The sequence below is a fragment of the Colias eurytheme genome, chromosome 12, assembly GCF_061535395.1.
Source record: "Colias eurytheme isolate Ceu_HAF_F1 chromosome 12, ilColEury1 Martin Lab GWU primary, whole genome shotgun sequence".
Lineage (NCBI taxonomy): Eukaryota > Metazoa > Arthropoda > Insecta > Lepidoptera > Pieridae > Colias > Colias eurytheme.
Genome location: NC_142991.1, coordinates 2,934,421 through 2,956,497, shown reverse-complemented (window position 1 = coordinate 2,956,497; position 22,077 = coordinate 2,934,421). Strand labels below are relative to the sequence as shown.

At 34.7% G+C, this 22,077-nt stretch overlaps 1 protein-coding gene across 2 annotated transcripts in view; it reads left to right on the top strand.

Moving 5' to 3' along the window:
- Positions 1 to 21,782, top strand: part of Eip63E (cyclin dependent kinase Eip63E) — a 77,564-nt gene extending 55,782 nt beyond the window's left edge. For both annotated transcript variants that reach the window (XM_090108206.1, XM_090108208.1), the window contains exons 3-11: positions 1,502 to 1,657; positions 8,055 to 8,257; positions 13,772 to 13,863; positions 17,037 to 17,211; positions 17,334 to 17,458; positions 17,671 to 17,807; positions 18,286 to 18,425; positions 19,111 to 19,372; positions 21,354 to 21,782. In XM_090108206.1, the coding sequence (XP_089964332.1) occupies positions 1,502 to 1,657; positions 8,055 to 8,257; positions 13,772 to 13,863; positions 17,037 to 17,211; positions 17,334 to 17,458; positions 17,671 to 17,807; positions 18,286 to 18,425; positions 19,111 to 19,372; positions 21,354 to 21,403 (1,340 nt within the window). In that variant the 3' untranslated portion in view covers positions 21,404 to 21,782. The remainder of the gene's footprint in view (positions 1 to 1,501; positions 1,658 to 8,054; positions 8,258 to 13,771; positions 13,864 to 17,036; positions 17,212 to 17,333; positions 17,459 to 17,670; positions 17,808 to 18,285; positions 18,426 to 19,110; positions 19,373 to 21,353) is intronic.
- Positions 21,783 to 22,077: the final 295 nt, after the last annotated feature.

Here is a 22,077-nt window from a genome sequence, read left to right as displayed (position 1 = left end):
ACATTTTCAAGCGTAAAATCCCACAATTCCCTACATCGAAAGCGAATCTCATTTCTCACAAGTCATACGGCACACTTTATCCACACTAATAAAAAGATAAGAAGCATAGAGGTAAACACAGATTACAGTGTCTTTGCAAAATTATGCATAGACTTACTGCGTTAATCCTGAGCAACCAACGCGTGGCTTGTTGCAGCCAATCAAACTTTGTTATACCGTTGTTACACCTAGGTTAAAGGTTTATTTGTGACAACAAATTGCATGCAAATTGACGATTTTCTGCTTTATAAAACTGATGAATTGACTGCAAAGTGTTTTATAAAGACATCTTACATTGGGTCTATTTGCCATCCGTGCTGTGGAATAATAAAAGTGTGTATTAAGTTTTTACATTAGGTATTTGATATCTGCCTTACATTATTGTTATCATCATTGGAATCTGTTCTACATAATTACTATCATGGGTATATCGCTGTACGTTCACAGCAATTAATTTTATATTAACATGTTCATTGTGCGAGCGAGTAGCTTAAATTCAGTACAAATTTCAATAACCACATGTAACTCAATTAATTACGTGTCAAAACGAAAGCTCCCTGCGAGCAACGGGATCGAAATGGAAATTGGAGCAATCAATTTGTCATCCGGCGAACATTTTTGTATCGTAATTCGTTTTGTTATTGTGTTTTGATATGTTTTGGAGTAATGTTCAATTTGTTGTGAGTGATAGTCGATGGTAAGGGAGGATACTGTGTGAAATACTGCTTATTAGTATACCTAGCCTAAAATTTGTGCATTGGAAATAATACAGCCACATTTCACATTGGTGGTATTATGGTTTTTATAATAATCGTGACGTAATACTGTTGAATCTATTGAAGCGTTATTTCACTAACGACCACGGTTAATTAAAATGTCAAGTAAATAAATTTGATTTTAATTCTAATTGCAATTATCATGAAAGCGCCTTAATGGACGGTTGAATAGCCAAACCTGTATTTAATGTCCTCGGTCTGTTCAGAAAGGCCTACTGTAGGTAAATGGTTATTAATTAAATTTTGGCGTCTAAGTACCCTTTTCCGTTTTGTCCTCAATACGTATTTTATTTTACATTCTAGAGACCATATTTTAATTGAATAAATTTAAATAAAATGTGTTGAAATGCATTCGTTAAATACGAAACTGAATAATAGAAATTCATAGAATAATTTCGTTGGTGTACAATAAAATGAACGGATGAAATAAACACTTGCATTGAGTTGTGCATTTATTATTAACCGTAACATAACTAAAATGTTTTTAAAAGAACATTTTTTTTATTACCTTCTGCTACGTACTATTTACACATAAGAACTTCAAGTAGGTAGGTATTACTTAAAACTAAATAGTTATTCCTACTTCTCTTTATTTAATGGTTGAATCTGGAAGCATTGAGCGAATAATTAGACATGCCACGTGACCTACCTAAGACCTGAAATAATAATATTATTTTTTGTTATAGCAACAAAAGACGAGTCGGAGGGTGAGAGCGAGTGCCGTGGTCGGCAGAACGGCGGCGGCGCGCGCGGCAAGCTCGCCTACAACGGCTACTCGGAGGAGTGTCTCGACCGCCTCGAGCCCAACGGGAACATACCAAACGATAAGGACTCACACTATGGTGAGTACAATGTCCTCGCTGCAACTACGATCGGACAAAGGTTCAGTGTCTTTGAAATTTTGGGCAAAGGAGCAAATAAAAAGCTCTTGTCGTAACAGCACAAATTTTGAATTGTTTATCATGAATATTACGTACAGGTTCAGTGTTATAAAAACCAAAGCAAGGTCTCTGTTTTTTACTACATATTATTTTTCCAATGTATAAGCAAATTCAAATTAGGCACCCACATTTTTAAAATTCCATCATCTCATATCAAACTTTGTTAATTAATAAACGAATAATAATTAAATGAAAACAAGCGTGAATTCGCGAAGCCATTGTAAAGTTTAAAATCTACCGTCGGCTTTCAAGAATACTTTGCTAGGACAATTTAACGCGCTGCCGAAGCAAATTAATTGGCTCACCTATATAATTGTAAGTACTATCGATAAATAACAAGCGTTTATTCAATTTATCTTATATAAGTAAGTAAATAAATAAAAAGTACCTACTTGATTTAAAAGTCCCGCTAAAAAGCTCTCAATTTACTTAACACAATCATTAACTTGGTGAAAAAATACAGTACATTTTGTACTTAAAGGTAAGGCATATAAAGGTGGATATTGCACATATTACCATTTACGTTTTAACATTATCATCATGTTAGCAAATTTAATTGATCAAAATGGAAGTTTTCACGAAAGTATTTTTCACTAATTTTTTATTTTATTACCAACTTAAAGGATATTTAAGAAAAAAATACAAAATCATACTTTCTTTACTTTATTACTGAGTAAAATAGATCCATTAATTAAATAAAATCATGTATAAAGTAGCGACTGCTCTCGACTGGTTAACTTCCCTGTAATTAAAAAGCGGTAAGGAGCCGCGATACGCAATATAAATTTATGCCTTGTCGAGAGGGATTTTTAATTTAAACCGGCAAGTCTTCATACAAATACATCGTTTAATGAGATAAATGCAAACAAGTAAACATTTAATAATATATATATATATAAAAAAAAACTAAACTACCTTCAAATAATTAGACCTGATCCGACCGGACTATCCGGAAGTCACTAGAATTCAAATAATAAAATCACAAAATAAAATAAATAAAAAAATCATCAAAATCGGTTCATCCAGTCTAAAGCTAAACAAAGGTAACAAAACCAAAAAATGTAGGTACACTTGAATTGAGAACTTCTTCCCCTTTTTTGAAGTCGGGTAAACACGCCTTGCGTCCATACAATTTCCTCTATAATAATAGATGTCTGCAACATTCGTGTCGGTTTTGCTACCATTAAACACTTCTCGACCAGTTACAATCTGAATTTACTTTTTATTTACTATTATATCGTTCAGGAAATATCTCAGAGAAAAGCGCTCTCGAATCATAACTACGAGCTCTTTGGATTAATTTTATTTTTTCCTTTATTATTCAGACTCGCTTCTAGTTCTTTGAAATAAATCTTGGGAACGGACGACATGGCTTCTTAGATGAATTATTTAATAGAACAGATATCTCTTATATATAAAATTCTCGTGTCACAATGTTAGTCTGCATACTCCTCCGAAACGGGTGGACCGATTCTCATGAAATTTTCTGTGCATATCGGGTAAGTCTGAGAATCGGCCAACATCTATTTTTCATATGTACCACGGGCGAAGCCGGGGTGGACCGCTAGTTATGTTATAAATATTGGAAAGTTGAGTTTTTACATGAGAATTTAAATACTGAATCAAACTTAAATTGTTTTTTTTTTATTCAAAATATAAATAAGGTAGTCTATACAATTGAGTTACCCCTTATTTGTCCATTATTCGTCCTATCAATAGGACGTTATGTTGCTTATTAGAGTAAATTCATGAATCATACAAGCATCTTTATAACATCAATCAAGAGCTTTTGTTATAATATTAAGGGTCATTAAAGCCACGGTCGCAAATGTTGCTAAATTTGTGTTAAAATGAGGAAGGTACGAAAATAACTTGCTAATGTGATTTAATTATAATGAGCTTGTTAGAGCCGAAGCTTGACATTATAACATGCACAAAATGGTTTAGCGTTGTTAAATATGCTATAGTATATGAAGATAAACATAATTGTGTTAAATAAACGTAACATATAGGACATGAAGACAGACGGAATTGCTGTTAATTGGGAGTATCAATTAGTGCGAGTTCAAGACTCTTAATCAGAAATCATAGTTCTGAAATAACATTTGATATTTAGTCCACGGTCCATACGAACGACTCTAAGGCTAAATTCTAATATTGTTATGAGTAGGTATAATGTATTGAGAATGTTAATAATAAATATGTATTTATCAGCACAACAATGTAAGCTGAAGAAAATATAATATTGCGACATCTCAATAATCTTATTAAAATTATAATAATAGGCTAGTTAACGTGTAGCCTCAGGCAGCCTAGAAAAATGTAACCCTCATAATTTATTAGTTTATTTATTATTATATTCAAGATATATTCGAAGTAACTTTATTAAAACAATCCTTCTTATCCTACCAATATTATAAATGCGAAAGTTTGTGAGGATGGATGTGTGTGTATCGTTGTTACTCTTTCACGCAATTACTACTGAACTGATTACAATGAAATTTAGCACACATATAGAGGGTAACTTGGATTAACATAATATAGGATAGATTTGTACCCGTAAATCCTACGGGAACGGGAACTATGCAGGTTTTTTTTTTGAAAACGCGAGCGAAACTGCGGACGGAAGCTAGTATTTTATATATTCCGTATTTCTTAAATAGACTGTGTATCCCCAAAGCTTTGTTAACTAACAATAATCTTAATTTGAACAATGACTAAATTTGAGCCCCTCGAAATGTGTCAAGTATCATCCTGGTGACACTCGTCGGCTTGCCATCATTATAATGACAAGTTGGATTCTGTCAGTGACGGATACTTTGTCATTATTTCATTGTGCCAAATACATTTAATTATATTTAAATAAGTATGAAATGTTGTAGGTTCTTGCGACGCTGGGAAGGGTTGAACCGGCTTTGTAATTGTTAGGAATTATTTATAACAGTTTTAGCCAGATTAAAATAAACTTAATCTTGAGTCATTAAGCGAGTTTAAAATAAGTCTCAATATCTATGTACGCTTAATTTGGTGCGCTAAAATAACTTCTATACAAATTTTTCGTCCATCAACAGATATTATTAGATTCGAAATCGCTATACATGGATCTACTCAGTTGTATGATTTATTGGTCGTGTCTTCTTGTAAAAGCATATAGTAGTAATTCATAGCAGTACCTACATTCATCATTACTAAATATTACCACTATTTGTTGCAACAGCATCGCCCCATTACGAAAATTTGTAACATTCACAATTAGTAAAAACAAACATGATAGCTGATACGTAACACACGGATGGAAAGAGGATTCCCAAATGATTATGACGCGTGTAAATATATAAAAGAAGCTATGAATATTTATTTATCTGCCTGGGGACGTTGAGTACACAGCTGCTTTGTAATAACGAGCTCCGGAAGGGTATTCCGAGTGCGTACAGTGATGATAGTATTGTACTTTTTATATCCCGGCTGATAATAGACTGTGATATGTAATGTGTCTATTTTGGTTGTTTATTTATAGATTCAACAGACGTATGTCTAAGATTGATATGTGATAGACATATTCCCTGTAGATATGGTTTGGCATACTATTATTTATTTCGTATTTTTATAATTACTATGAATAAATAAAAAAATCTACTAAGAACTTCAACTAGTTTCCCGCACTTTAAGTCGATAGTTTGCACTCTTATTGTGAAATTTAAAAATAACAAAAATTGTTAGAGACATAAGTTAAACAATTAATTAATCTAATAGAAATCATTTGGTACAATCTTATGCCAGATGTGGCGTCTTCTACATGTGTTAGCATAAATATGCACAATAACATTGTGCTTAAGATGAGTCAAACCTTTAGTTGATGACACGTACAGGAAAATTGAATTGCCATGACAATTACTCCCTTGTATATTTATATCACGAACAAAGCGATCCACAAGTACTGAATAATATGTAAATTTAAAAACAAACAGACGACGCTATGTCGGCATAAACAAAGAAAGAGTATTTGGCCACCCTCGCCAAACAAACTGAACGTGGTTTCTTTACGAAGGGGTTTAAACGCACAGAATGATACATGTCCCACCCTTTGTTTTCGTTTGGACATTGATTTCAGGTTGTTAAAGATGTGTCCTGTCATAACAATTTTAAAGTAATTTTATTCGTAATTATCCTCATATCCATGATTTTTTAAGGAATAATAATTGAGACAATTTGTTTTATTTATGGAATGTGGGGCAAACATGACCGTCTGTGCCCTGCCAGACCTTTTTTTATTAGTCTCCAGGGGATCTAAAGCCACGAACGACAATGGCCTACACTAAGCTGATATATAAGCTACTAATATATAACTTATATTTGATTCATATCTCCATGTAGAATTTACAATCTATCATAAAATTAATAGTAGCCACTTCACACGAGTGCACACTTCATATTAAGTTAATATTTAATTGAATTAAGCGGTTAAATATTCATCTTCGTCTCTGATTAAGTTACAAGTATATTTCTCTATGTTCACCTAGATTGTGTATGTTGTACGACTTGCTGTAAGTTTGTGAAGCTCATTCAATTCGAAATTCATAATTAGTGAAATTGGGCTAGGTGTGAAATTTACACTGCAATTGGAAGCGAAATTTTCGTACGATTTCTGATTCTGTTTTTATTTTAACTTGAATATATAATACCCCATATTGGATTAGTATCAAATTATAATATATTAATATGTATGTAGAACCTAAAAGTTTTTTATTTGCAGTTTATTCACGAAATAACAAAACATTGTTTACAGTATACATCAAACTATGCATATAAAAGTACTAACGCTAACGCGTCGATACAAAAGTTCCCAAACCGTTATTGTTTTCGAAGGACAAACGCTCGTTATTCATGTGTCCATTTTAATTACGAAGATGTCAGGTGAAATTAAAATGCGGGGTGAAATTGACGGGAGCTTAAAAGCTCGATAAACATTTTTATTCGGTTTTGCGGGATATGACATGTTCGTAAAATGTTTTATGAATATTTCACGACGCAATACTCTGTAGCAGGAATGTGATAGTAAATTTTTAATAACGCCCCGGCTTAGATTAAAATTGACTCGGAGTATAAGTTACGAAGTAACTATTCTTTAATCTGTGGTATAAGCCTTAGTGGCAGAACTTAGAGGTGTTTACCTCGTTGTCGTTGGACTATCGATCGCAGCGATGAAAAATCTTGATAAAGCAGAGACCATGAAGTCCTAAATTCTATGTATTCTTTTAAATGTAAAATGTCATTTATAAATATTTATCTATAAGCATATTTTACTTAGGACATAAATGAACAAAAGCTATTTAAAAAGAGGCCTACCTGTTTCTGGTCGTTTATATGTTAATACATAAATAGCATTTGAATATGAGAAACAATATGCAAAAGTGTCGCATAAAAATACGCAAAAAGTAAGGTGACTTTACGTCCGAGTGGTTTGGAAATGGCCATAATACATCCAATAAAAGTGTCGCTGCTCCCGAATTCAAGGCGCGTATCGGGAATTGTGGGACCGCGCCCGGCGCCGGGCCTTGCTACCCCCGTGACCCACTTCTGTTACCGAATAGGTGTTCAGTGCACGCTAAATTGTCATTTCTATTTACATTCCCCGCTACAACACGCGCAATACGGTGAATTTTATAAAAGCCGCTTGTTAATGAGTTCCTATTGAAGTTGAATATTTTAAAGCGAACTTCTAGCCGGAATACGAATTGAATAGTCGGCCTTCGCCAACTTCGCTCTGAGGTATTCGTTCTTGAGTGCCGACTATAAAGCGTTCTCGACTTTAAGAACCGCGAATTAATATTAATAGCCCACTTCGATTTTTTCAAATTTATTACGTCGATAAGACACGTCGAGTTTAAATCAAAATATCTCTCGCCCACTTTTCCTTTCCACTTTTTATCTGACGTGATCGATTGTCTCGATAATCGATTTGTTCAGTTCACTCGATTTTGCTGTCTATCGATGATTTATTCGTTTCGTGTTTACGCGTCAATGTCGTCCTTTTGTGACGCTAACGCGTTTCCAGAGTGCCCCTCAATGCGGAAATATTGACATCAAGAGAAAAATAGCTCCTTTCGACGCCGCCGATTTGACGCCTCCTTTATTTTGCTTTGAATTAATTCCACGGGGGCGGAGATTATGACAGGATTTCCAATTCTACAACGGATGCTCTGCGGGAATTTTCATGTTCTACAGAAATAATTTCTTACATTTAAGTATTACGTAGTACATTGAAGATTATTTAAATGTTCAATTCTTGTATTTGTAGACTGGAGTGGCGGTGGAAACGGTGAATATCGTGTCAGGAGACAGCTGTCCGTATCGTCAGACTCGAAGTTGTTGGACGAGGGAGCTAGGGAGGACGCGAGGGTCGTCATGAGGCCGAAGCGACCGCCCAGGCCCAAGTCGGAGGCGTTTCTGGGGCCACACGAGAACTCAAATAGACGCACCAAGCGATTTAGTGCCTTTGGGGTAAGTGAAGATCTTTATTCGACGATACAAAGCCTTTTGGTGAAGAATTAAAGTAAGGATTGTGCCATATCGTGATCTTAATGTCATTTATGATAAATAAAAAATATGAAAAAATGATGTCGCCACATTAAAAAAAAATTATCACCAATTCCTTTATTTCTCTTGTGGAATTCCAATAAAATTGATAATTGCTCTTTGCAAAAACGAAACAAAAATTTTACATAATTACATCTTTTAAGATCAGATTTATGCATGAAAAAAATAAGTGACATTTGCGCTATAGCGTTAATCTCAAGCTATGTGGGTCATTGAACGGGAGGGCAGTTATTCGTAACCCCCCGAGGGCCAAAGGAGTAATGTGGATCTGAGATACACTCGACGAGAACAGCTTTCGGAGACTTTGATAGATCGCTCATATGTCGTGCGGACGTGTTAGTTATTGGAGTCCTTCTAGCGTATGTGAGTAGGGCATGCAGAACCGGATCCGGTTCCAAGTTTTTGAAACCCGGTTCCAAATCGAGCTCAGAACCGGGTAGAACCGGGTTACCCGGTTCTTTTATAATACTTCGGAAAAAATACGAAATTAAACAAAAGTAACTATAAAAGTACCTGATAGGCCATTATTTTACGCGGCTTGTGTCTTATTTTATGAAATTAATAAAGAAACAAAATTTCAATACTTCTCTTTATTTATCAGTCTTATAAAAGTACCTTGGCCCTTAGTCAAACGTCAGTATCGCCGAGGAATAGAAATTGCTAACGCTAATTATTGACATAAGCATTAAGCTCATGATATTTTGGTAATGGTTCGGTCACACTACCAACGACGATGACGACCACGACCAAAATTCAAATCTTGCCAAAATTTATTCAAAATAAAATATTTAAATCTCCCGTCATTACGGTAGTTACTCGGAAAAAAATTAATTCGAGGTCAATTAATAAAAAAATTTTTGGCGATTTTCGCCGAGACGGTAAGTTTATCACACAATCACCTGGAACCAAAATTTTACATCATAAAATTATCTATAAAAAAGGTTAAATACATTTTTTTCTAGGAGCTACCGTTTCTACGAAAAATCTATTTTTTTATCCATTGATCTCGAAAAAATTTTTTTTAATTGTGTTTTGCACAATTTATTTAATTTCGACTGGATGAAAATTTTGTTCGTGGTCGTCGTCGTCGTTGGTAGTGTGACCGAATCCTTAGGCAAAACATCATACGCTTATGTCAATTTGTATCGATAGCGTATTCTATTCCTTAGCGTTTTGACGGTTGTCTCGGCGCTCTTGTTATCATAATATCACATAAAAACATGAAAAGTAAACCCAGCTGTAGGTTTTGAGTCCCATGCGAATGCCGAAATTTTCGAAAATTTTCAGCATTTACGGCTGTATCTTTTGATGCGTTGGCTTGTGAGTTCGACTTTTTCACATAAAAGGGACCGAAGACTTGAGTATTCGATATAAATTTCAGCTTGATACCAAAAACAAAAACATGACTGGATCATTAAATATGAATCAGTAAAATTAACAGCTTTTCAAATTCACGAGAAATCTAATAAAAATATAATATCTGTAGCCTAATTTTTGTCATTTTCGAAGCCTAATTTTTTTTTGGTAATACAACCGTAGGAAACTTATAGCATCTAAGGTTAGACAACCAATCGGAGCCACGCCGTATTATTATAGTACTCTTTGGAACCACGTTTGAGGCGTGGCACGAAAATTCGCGATGCACGTGAGTCTGACGTTGCCAGATACAATAAATTTGTTAAAATAATGCAGCAAAATATAAATAATACTTTATATTTTAATATTTTGGTCGGAACCGGGAGAACCGGGTTTCGTACTATTCAGACCCGGTTCTCAAGATCATCAAAAAACCCGGGTTTACCCGGGTTTTTCGGAACCGGGTAAACCCGGGTGCATGCCCTATATGTGAGGATGTATTAGCATAGTTTAATAAGTTTATTTAGTTGAGATTTCTGTGAATGTGTAGGTGTCGTCTACTATTGACGTTATTTCTACCTTTATCACTTTCAGTGGCTACTATTGTATGATCATAATTCTTTACTCCCGTAAAGTATAAGTTGTTCTTGTTAAACAAGAAGTGTAAATTCAACAATCTGTAGAAACATGGATTCATTTGTAATCTTAACCGCTACTTCCTTTCTCCTCTTCTAATATATCTTTGATTGGAAAAAGGAGTAGGTACCTACAATAAAAGGAATATTATAATTTCTTATGGGATAAAAAATTGTTTTTCACTTTCATTTCAAAATATATGAAACAGATAAAAGTTTATTCACCGCACTGCCCGGGCGAACCGAAATATTCTGAAAAATTTTCCTCAATGTCACACCTGTATTAATTTAAGCCACAATGCGTGAATTACGTATCAAGTAAATGACATTAAGGGATCCCTAATCCAATATAGAACGTTAGCGTTATTACATGAAATAATGTTTAATATAAATTATCATATGTCATGGATATATAATATTACGGTCACATTTAACGTTCACGGTGACACTGTTCCCATTCTCATGGGAAGTGCTCACTTGAATGTTACTGTTTTACATTCACTTAATCTGTTTGCAACTATTGAATTTCACTGCGAATAAAGTTACATATTTTAGCATAAATGCACCTATATGTATGTACTGTGTAGTCGAGTGTTGCGATACGCATTTTCTCTTGTTACAGTTTTATTGCAATTTTCTGTTTAGTTTTAATGCTGTGATATTTTATTAGTTGCATTATGTCTAGTACTATAAGACCCATTTTATTACATTTACTCACTTTTTACGATACCGTAAAGCAAATAAGTAAATATAGTTAATTGTATAAACATTGACAAGTCAATTAGTTATATCAGATTACAGATGAAGATAGCAATGAAATCCCCGAACAGATTTACGTCACGAGTTCAATCAGCCGACATTCCGTGCGGAGCGCGCATACTTTTCCATAATAAACATTCAAATACCTGAGCTTATAAATTTAAGACTTTAAAATAAACTACACGGAACTGGGGCCGGCATGTGAACCGTATTCCGTACGTAACATTAATCACGTCAAATATTTAGTCAAGCTCGGAGAGGAGATAGCGAAACGGCGCTAGAACTTCTATTTTATGTTATACGTATGATATAATGTGTACACGGAATGTTGGTTTTGGCTAATTTAGTGCCTAATCGCGTAATGTAAACATGCGAGATTAGAAAAGATAATGTACGAACTTGTATAATGTTTTCATAGTTTATTATATACGCGGCCGTCTTTTTTTGTACGTAATGTGGTTCCTGTAAAAATATGCAAGGCAAGTGTTAGTTCGCTCACGTAAACTTATTTTTAATATAGTTTTCAGAGCATTTAATAATAGATATCGTTTTATGTGTGGGTGGACAAAAATCTCATTAATTTTTACAAAATTAATCATTAAAAATGCTCTAAATCTAAACAATTATGTAGATCGCCCAAAATATATTATTCATCTGCATAAATAACGCGAGGTCTTTATTAATTTGATACACGATGTCGCGCCACAAAATTGGTATAAATTATACCTAATTAATTATAAGTAACTAGCTCTAGCTTCGTAAAACATTAAGCGAACGTTCCGTCATCCGAGTAAACAATAACCGTTCCGAATAATGAAGCCGCATTTGTATATAGCTTCATTAATTACTCTATTTAGGAAATACGAGAGAATGTCGGAAACGCAACGGGTTTCCATCCGTCTTCAATCTGTCACACGCACGCGTGCTATTCCCGACGTTTACGAAGATTATCACACGCTGTGTTTGGGCTATGGGCTATAAGCCCGGGAATGTTAAGTTATCGTTTGTTGTTTTATGGTAGTGTGTTGAATCAAAGCGGAGCAAGCTTGAGATATGTGACAGATACCGTAAACTACGATCTATAGCTACGTCTAATTTAATCTCCCGACAATATAATTACCTACCTATGTAGCTTGGGAAATGATTAATAAGTCAATTATAATATAATCCTTATCAATAATTATAAATATTTTATTTCTGTTTCTGTAATAGTGTTAAGGAAGAGCGGAACCTCCTGACACAAGCATTTTATTTGCTTACTAGGAGTGTTCCAATCACAAATTTGTTTAAGACCTAATGTAAAGGAAAGAAATAAATAATTTTGAATTTTAATTTTTGAATTTTTTGAAATAATTAATTATTAAATGCCATTGTTTTTTCGCAATGGTTGTCATTATAACCTTATACGACAAAAAAAATAGCTGATATAGATATATATATAGATAGCTGTCTTTCACTTCACCTAAATATATATATTATTCCAGGCCCACTAACATTTAAGTGGCTCTCCCATAAATACTGACTTGCGAAGTTAATTTTACTTTTTATTCGTCGATGTCATTAATTAGGGAAACGAAAAGGAACGATATGTCACTCGCGTGTGGTCTTATTCATTACTCCACTTTTATTAGCACACGAATAATTAATGAACACATAAAATCGTCAATACAAAAACCTTTGAAACGTATTGCTCCGTAAACATTGAATGTTTTGTACTATTAAATGTAAATTAATTACCATTTTAAACAAGCTCTACAAACGTTTCGTTAATTAATTAAATCATTACCATTGATATATTGTAAATTCCGGCGTTGCTGTATTCAATTTATTTTATCGTACAAATTGAATTGGTAATATGTCCATTACAGGAAAGTTACATATTTTTTTATATGACACGCTTGAATGGTCGTGTACAGATTTGTATCAAAGTGAAAAAAATAGCAAAGTATGTTGTAAGTTTAAAAAACAGGATTAATAGTGTTTCGTTAGAAATTTGCACGCAAAAATCTGTGGCCTGATAAATTACTAGCCCTAGGTATTTTTTATCTACCTAGTAATATAACTACATAATATGTAGTATTTATTTATTTATTTATATGATAGTATGTAATCTATGTAAATTGTAAACCATAATCTTGTAATCTCTTACAAATCCCAACCATGTTTCAAGATAATATTTAAAGACCTACTTTCTGTGGATGTATGGAGTAGACGTTCGTTGATATGAAATTCAACTTATACGAAAAGATTTTGCGATATTGCCAAAGTTTACTATTCATTCAATTTTCTATTAAGTTTTCTTTTTCTAATAAACTTTCGTTCCTCATATTTTCATCCCTATAGATACTTTATGTATCGAGCGATAAATGTTACGTAATTTTTTTTTTGACAAAACTTATGTTATTGAAAAAAAAAACTCATACTTAATAAAGAAAATTTTTATTTAATTATATATATACAAATATAGAACATAATAAACGTAAGGTAATAGATATTTCATCCACACGACTTTAAATATTTACAATCAACACAAGCCCAACAAGATCAACACTGAATGTTTTCGCAAAATGAATTTCATTGCATTGTAGTAAATATATTCAAAGCTGGCGCCGTAAATTTGCGGATTAGCAAGTAGGTACATGTGATAAATGGTGTTTTTTGTCCGCAGGGTGACTCTCCGTTCGGGAAATCGGAGGCGTATATAAAACTGGAGCAACTCGGCGAAGGGTCGTACGCTACTGTTTATAAGGGTTATAGCAAGTGAGTCCAAATCCTAGTACATATATATTATTTATTTATTTAAAAAAGGCTTACCAACTAGATACATAATTTTTTGTTCAAACAATTCAATATTTACTTAAAATAAACATTAGTATTTACGTATCTAAATTACAGGTAGGCACTGCTTTAACAATTTTTCATAAAAATTAAATTATATCTAAATTGAAACCAAAAAGTAAAAACTTAAATTACAATTTGTTTAATGTTTTAACAATATGCTTTTTGAACGAGCTTAGTTTTGAAAAATAAATATCTGTGTTATGATCAACTGCAAATATTCTATTATATAATTTTAAAATAAGTTGTAACGGGGAGTTCGAACCATATTTATTTTTTGAAAATTTTGTGTACATAGGGCAAAAAGTACTTAGCCGACAATTATAGATAGGCACCGAGAAACCAATTTGCGACAACAGTGATGGACAGTCTATCTCATTGTTTAATAATTTATGTAGGCATATTAGCTGTGACGCGCTTCTGCGCGATTCCAAAGACTCCATTTTAAAAAAGTTTAGCTTTTCGCTATAATTTGTCAGAATATTGTTTTTGGTGATATAACTTAATCTATTAATAAATTTTTTCTGTACTGATTCAATACGAGTAATATATTTTTTATAGTAAGGACACCAGACAACTGAATTGTATTCAAGGTCAAGGACCTTACGAGAGAATTATAAAGTATTTTCATAGCGAGAGTAGAATTAAAATCCTGTGTATTACGAAAAATAAAACCTAGCATTTTAAAACTTTTGCGAACCACCAGATCTATATGTGTATCAAATATGCATTCTTCATCCAATGTAATACCTAAGTCTTTAAGATTGTACTTTTGATTAATAGCAATATCATCAATTTTATAAGTTGTTTTGAATCTAACATGTTTTCTGGAAAGTTTTATAAAATTACATTTACTTCCATTCAGTTGCATTAGGTTATTCTTACACCAGAGAGATACTCGATTTATATCATCCTGCAGTTTTTGTTGGTCCATCCTGCATTATAAAACGTAGAACGTTTTAGGTGGTGACGATTTTAGTTTTATATGATTGTTTTTGTGTTTAGAGATGTTCTGGAATTAGTTTCAGTTAAATGTGTAGAGTAATATACAATATGCATATTAATCAAGTTACTGATTTCCTTGTATCGTGCGGTCCTTTGATGTAGTTGATTACTATCGTGAAATAGATAGCGTTGACTGAAACAGTAATTATTATTGCGCTTACAATACACATGATATAATCCTGCCCGATACCACAAGGCAGGTCAGATCTCCAGTCACAGGCCGCTCATGTAACGCCTTATACTCGAAAGTTACTTCGTAGAAAAGCTTTATTGTGTAAAAATAAAATTTGTTTGTACAAAAATATATACTATATATATAATATATACTTGGGCGTACACGAATTATTTAAATAGTCTCATAAACAAGGCAATTTATTTCATAAAGCACTGAATAAAAACTTGAGGCCGGCGATGATGTCTTTCGGAAGAGCCTTGGCTACACTCAATATGTAAAACAGGCTCTTAGCCTACTTCGCGTCAACGTTTCGCTTTAATGCAAACTTCTCAAATATACAGAGGATTTCCAACCTGCTTCAGTGTTTCCTATTTGACTTTTAAAACTTTGCGCAGTCAACTTTTAAATTTACTTTTTCGTGCTTTTGACAAGAAGGCAGGTAGGTAGGTAGGTAGGTATGCACGTTCCTTGTAAAAGTCGCTTGAAAATATAATATTCAATTCAATATTTAATCGTGGACAAATTGCAATGCAATTAAACCATACAAATTTTTCGACCTTAGAGCACTCTATTAATTCAGCGATACAAAGCTATTATAATTATTCATTAACACACTTCCACATTTGTGAATAAATTACAAGCGCTCAAGCCTTTTCTTTCTAAAAGTCAAAAAAATCTATACTAATATTATAAAGCTGAAGAGTTTGTTTGTTTGTTTGTTTGAACGCACTAATCTCGGAAACTACTGGTCCGATTTGAAAAATTCTTTCGGTGTTAGATAGCCCATTTATCGAGGAAGGTTATAGGCTATATTTCATCACGCTACGGGCAACAGGAGTTGAGCCACGGGGGTGAAACCGCGCGGAGCAGCTAGTAAATAATAATAACAAACCAATATAAAATATCCACTTCTCAACTACCAGCTCAAAGTTTACGTTAAATAGCACAATGATTATTTTATTCGATACAAGTGTTCCCGTCTATTCGATGTGGCGAAACTATAGCAAGTTTGCAAATGTTGCGGGAACTTGTTGTCCAAGTCGACGCGCAACTCGTCCCGCTTGCCAAATTGTGGTATTCACGGTGTTTCTAACTTTCCTGCCACATGTATTATGGAGTGATAATTATTTCTTGTATAATCGAAATTGTAATTCTCGTCTCTTTTCAGTAAGTTTCATTACCAGGGTCGTATATTTCGAGACACTCATTCAAAAGGGTTACTTTTACGAGATAATCGCTGACGTTCATCGGTTTGAAAATATTTAATGACTCGTACATTTTAGCATGGATATAATAGATTATGTTCAAATTGTTGTTGGGATTTTTTCTTAAACTTCCGACGCCTTTTCTTATTTCACAGACAACTTTCCATCAACAGCGTACTTGCTCGTCTCGAATAAGTTTACGCATACTTTAGACCGAGTAATTAATGCCTCGTGCGAAGTTAGCTAAATTTGAATTTAACACTTTGTAAGCGTCGGCTTAAACTACTATAAAATATACGCTTTATAGTGGTTGTATTAAGCAGTTCAAAATAGTTGAGTATCTGTTAAGGTTGAGTAATGGCCAGCTTTTACCGTTAAAGCAGCTAAGTAATGTTTTAGGATTGTTCGTTGTACTCCATTTGTCAGATCTCTATAATTGTCGTCCTCAAGTTTAAATTATGATAGATTACTATCTCAACTCAAAGTGGAATGTGGAAACCAGTTTAACGAACAATTTGAAGCGTAAATATTTCGATATAAATTAATTATTACACACTTGACTTGATGAAATAATTAATCACACGATAATTGAATTGTAAACAAAAGAACTTGTATACTCTGAACATAATAATCTTCCTTTATGATACTTAAAGATAGAGATAAATGACTTCTAGCAAAGTATCACAATCGATGTCCTTACTCTATAACAGTTTAACGCAACAAGTGGTCGCGCTGAAGGAGATAAGGCTACAGGAGGAGGAAGGTGCGCCGTTCACGGCGATACGCGAGGCGTCGCTGCTCAAGGAACTGAAACACGCTAACATCGTGACGTTACACGATATCGTGCACACGAGGGAGACGCTCACGTTCGTGTTCGAGTTTGTGGTGAGTTCTGTGATAGAATAATACTTTAGAATTGCCCTGAACAGTGGATTTTTAATAAATAATTACAATGTTACTGTTCGCTGTTTGTTTACTTGACTAATAAAACTAATGCCTCACTCTAGGACACGGATTTATCACAATATATGGAGAGGCATCCCGGTGGACTCAACCGTCACAATGTTAGGCTGTTTATGTATCAATTACTTCGAGGCTTGTCGTATTGTCATCGAAGAAGAGTTTTACACAGGTATGTTATTAATTATATTAATAAGTTGATTACTCTAAATCTATGTCACTCTAAATTCAAATAAAAGTATGTATTTTTTTAAAATTACATAAACATTTTATTACGAAGGACCCAGGTATCGTCCCTAAGGTACCCCAAATTATTTTCCATCCATTATTCAAATTGTGTTTATATATTCCTTGTTCCACGCTGAAATTCTTTTTCGTCCGCAGGGATGTGAAACCTCAAAACCTATTAATAAGTTCGCACGGAGAACTCAAGTTGGCAGACTTTGGTCTCGCCAGGGCGAAGTCGGTTCCCAGCCATACGTACTCGCACGAAGTTGTCACGTTATGGTACAGGCCACCAGGTAAGACGCTTGTTAGAAAACTGAATTTTAATTGAAAACTTGCTCAATTTAAATTTATAATTGCATATTATATGCAACCGTGCTTGGTAATATTTAAATGTAAATTAGTTTACTTGATTTTGTTTGCAGTAATTAAAATCTTGAACTTTTGCGGGCGTTAATAAAAATATTGCTTCAAACGCTGACTTACAGCATAATAGAAAAATAAATTAAGGAGTTGTATTTTTCACAGCTTTTATCTGACCAATTTTTTTTTTTTACATTGACCAATATTTTTTTTGCTAAGGGCTGATTTTTCAATCCTTGGTTAAAACTTATTCGGCGAATTATGTATAAAACTACCATTTTAAAAACGTATTCTAATTGCGCGTATTTGACAGTTTACGTGACATTTTAATATTATAGTGTAATACTTTATTGGACGGATAAGTTTTATCCAAGCATTGAAAAATCGGCCCTAATAATAATTCGTATACAGATGTACTACTGGGCAGCACGGAGTACTCGACGTCGCTGGACATGTGGGGTGTGGGCTGCATCTTCGTGGAGATGCTCTGCGGTGTGCCCACCTTCCCCGGAGTCAGGGACACCAACGACCAGCTCGATAAAATATTTAAGGTGAGTTATTTCGTTATTATTGTTTCAAAAATCTAAAAATTACTTTTTGATGGTGATGATTTTTACTTCAACGGAATTTATTTCGTACGGTAAGACGGAAATAGGCAAGTGGTACTTTATTCTGGGATCGACAAAAGTTGATAAGGGGGGAGGGAATTAATTGAAGATATGCTTGGGAATGAATGGAAAATAGAGGTCTTTGTTGGATTGTTTAATGGCAGAGAGGTAGGTCACCTGATGCTAAATGGTCACCATCTATACTAATATTATAAAGCTGAAGAGTTTGTTTGTTTGTTTGAACGCGCTAATCTCAGGAATTACTGGTCCGATTTGAAAAATTATTTCGCTGTTAGATAGCCCATTTATCGAGGAAGTCTATAAGTTATATATCATCACGCTAAGACCAACAGGAGGGGAGTCACGCGGGTGAAACCGCGCGGCGCGGCTAGTCATCTATATACGTATTGTGACATTGGTGGTGTTATAGCGCCCGGCAGACTTCTTGGCAATAAAGTAGCGTGGTGGGGGAAGTTTGCGCATCAAGTTTTAGTACATTTTTATATGCGCAAGCTTCCCCCACCACGCTAAAAAGTGGCCAAGTTACGTGCCGACAACTATACCAGAGCTTTGCCGTCCTTTAGCAGTGTAGGGAGTTCAATGTAATTGACATGTTATGTGTTGGCAGGTGCTGGGCACGCCGACGGAGGAGAGCTGGGCGGGCGTGTCGCGGCTGCCCGGGCTGCGCGCGCACACGGCGCGCTGGGGCTGGTGCGCCGCGCGGCCGCTGGGCGCCGCCTTCCCGCGCGTGCGGGACGCGGGCCGCGACGCGCAGCGCCTCGCCGCCGCGCTGCTGCAGCCCGACCCGGCGCGCCGCCTGCCCGCGCCGCGCGCCATGCGCCACGACTACTTCGCCGCGCTGCCGCCGCGCCTGGCCGACCTGCCGGACGGTACGTGTCTCCCGACCTTCCCGAACCTTCTAGAAGGTTCTAGAACATTCTAGAAGAACGCCGCGCGCGCGCCCAAGTTTCCATCTAGACACCGCTCGCGGAGACCTTCTACGGCGCATTACCATACTTCAGTCCATAGCGAAAATGCTGCGCAGTAACAGGAACCTTGTAGAACATTCCAGAACTTTCTAGAACAGCAGCGCGCACGCAGCGGACTCCGTATAGAATATAGATGTAGCTTACGGGAATACTCTGCATCGCATCACTATACTTCTTTTCATTGTAAAAATGCTGCGCTGTAACAAGACCTACATCAAGACGTTCTAGTACACCACCGTACTTTAGTATATAACGAAAATCACATATGCACAAAAATTCTCATAAAAATTAAGTTGCCAGTTCTATTGCCCCATAATTTGAAACGAGTATAAATTCTTCTAACACCTTCATCTTTTCAAAAATCAAAGCCCGAACTTGGCTAAATCTGGTCATTATTTATTACAACCACTATCCTACACGAATCTCTCAAATTGCATTCAATCAAGTTGTCCTCAAAGACACGTGCTCTATTGACAGAGTCAATAGCCCGCATTCTGCGAACATTGATGTTTCACAACTCAAACCACACTGCATTCCTTGCTCCTAATAGATCGTTACAAACTGCAGTACAAGGTATATCAGAATTGCAATTATTACCCATAGTTTCATGTGGCCTAATAAGCTGAAATATTCGGGTTACTTTGGGAGTTATGAAAATTTCATTACAACATCACCTTTGTTGATTATTGTTACTGTTTTGGTACATAATTGCAATCATAAATATTGTTGTCATAGCACAATAAAATATACGAAAAAGACTGGTCGTGGATATATTCCCGGTTCCGTAACACAATATAAAAAAGCCAGAAATAAAACAAAGTTCTCATTATTATCCAAATAAAATTGTGTTCGTAACTTTGCATACTACACTGCTGAAATGCACTCAACTTTAGAGATAACTTGGTGAACTTTACGTGCATCTCAAAACTCTCATATTTAACATTATTCCGTAAGTTTCCCCGTGCGGAGCCGTGGCCTACATTCTTATATCTCTTGTGAGCCGTGCCAAATGAATGTAAACGCAGTTTTGGCAAACGGAATGCCGACTTAAGTATTTGTATATGAATCGGATATAGTTAGAGAAATGCGCTAACATTGAAAATTATACTTACTTTACACAAAATGACTTATGCAATTAGGTAGACATTTAGTTAAGTAGTATTTCATATACTTAGGTTTAAAATTAAGGAAATTAATGAATTTTGCAATGTCTGTAATCTTCTTTCTGTAATGAGAACGATTGGACTGATTTTAAAAGTATTACAGTATAATCATAATATATCGGGTCCTCATACACATTTTATGGCTTATTACATCACAATTTATTTAAAAAGGCTATAGATAGACTTATTCATTTATTGAAATACGTATTTCAAGTGATTTACGTCGACATTCACGTGTATGTGAATAAAAACAGATAAATCTCAACAGTTTTATCTGATTTATTTCAGTAACGCATTTAACCCTTGTAATCGGTGACCTAATCATTTCAATAGGTACTCGACTACATATATTTTATTCATGCGACATTTGTATGGAAATTTGCATAAAACATTTATGTATGGATGACAAATAAGTTCTGCATTTGCAGATATAGCCTCGAAATATAATTTTACTTTATCCATGAACCTACAGATCGTATGCATTGATTTATTATTTTAATTCTCACATACCAAATAAAAAAAATCGTAAAGGTTACCCATACGTGTTTAAAATTGGATTCTATTATCGCAATACCCGCCTATTTTAATGTATTTTTCCTTAAATTTACCATTTTAATAATTGAAATATATTTTAACATTTACTTTAGTTTTAGTACTTATTTAATTCGTGTGTTTAGAATAACTGTATTCCTTACACTAATTGTATTTTTTTGTTACAGAGGTATCAATATTCACAGTGGAGGGCGTGTGCCTACACCCCGAGGAGTGAGCCCACCGATGCGGACCTTTAGTTGAATCTTTGTTCCTTGATATCGTCGACATGCGAAAAGCGACACGTTCATTAGTTAGTACGTTTCAATTCCTATAGTCTAATGGTCGGAAATCTGGTTGAATTGTTTCGGTGGACCAACCTTTCGTGATATCCCCCCTACGTGTGGGCGGCGTACAATGCTGACGGCGTTTCGGCTATATAGGATTCTGCGATATATTTATTGTTCAATTGTATTTTTTTTGTATTCAGATTTTTTATGTCACAAAATGTATGGATTTTTTGTATTTGCGTTGGTCTATTAACGGTGATAGTGTGAGACAGAGATGGAGATATAATCACATTTGCCGTCTTTGTCTTGCATCGCAAAACTCAAACGGTCTTTATTGTATGTTTTTTTATACTTTAAATTAATATTTGATTTGAATAATTTCGCAAGATATATCGCGGTGTTGTTAGTTTGTCCCGTCGTTCGTCCGCCGCCAGTCGCGCTTGTTAAGCTTCTAATATCCATCCATATGATTCAATTATTCTATGGTGACAAGGTAATCGTTAGGTGTCGAGTGTATTATATAAACAGAGCAGTGTGCCATGTATTGTATTGTATCTATAACTGAGAGCGACGATTTATTTTAAAAGAATTTTTATGCTGGATAATATATTATCATATATTA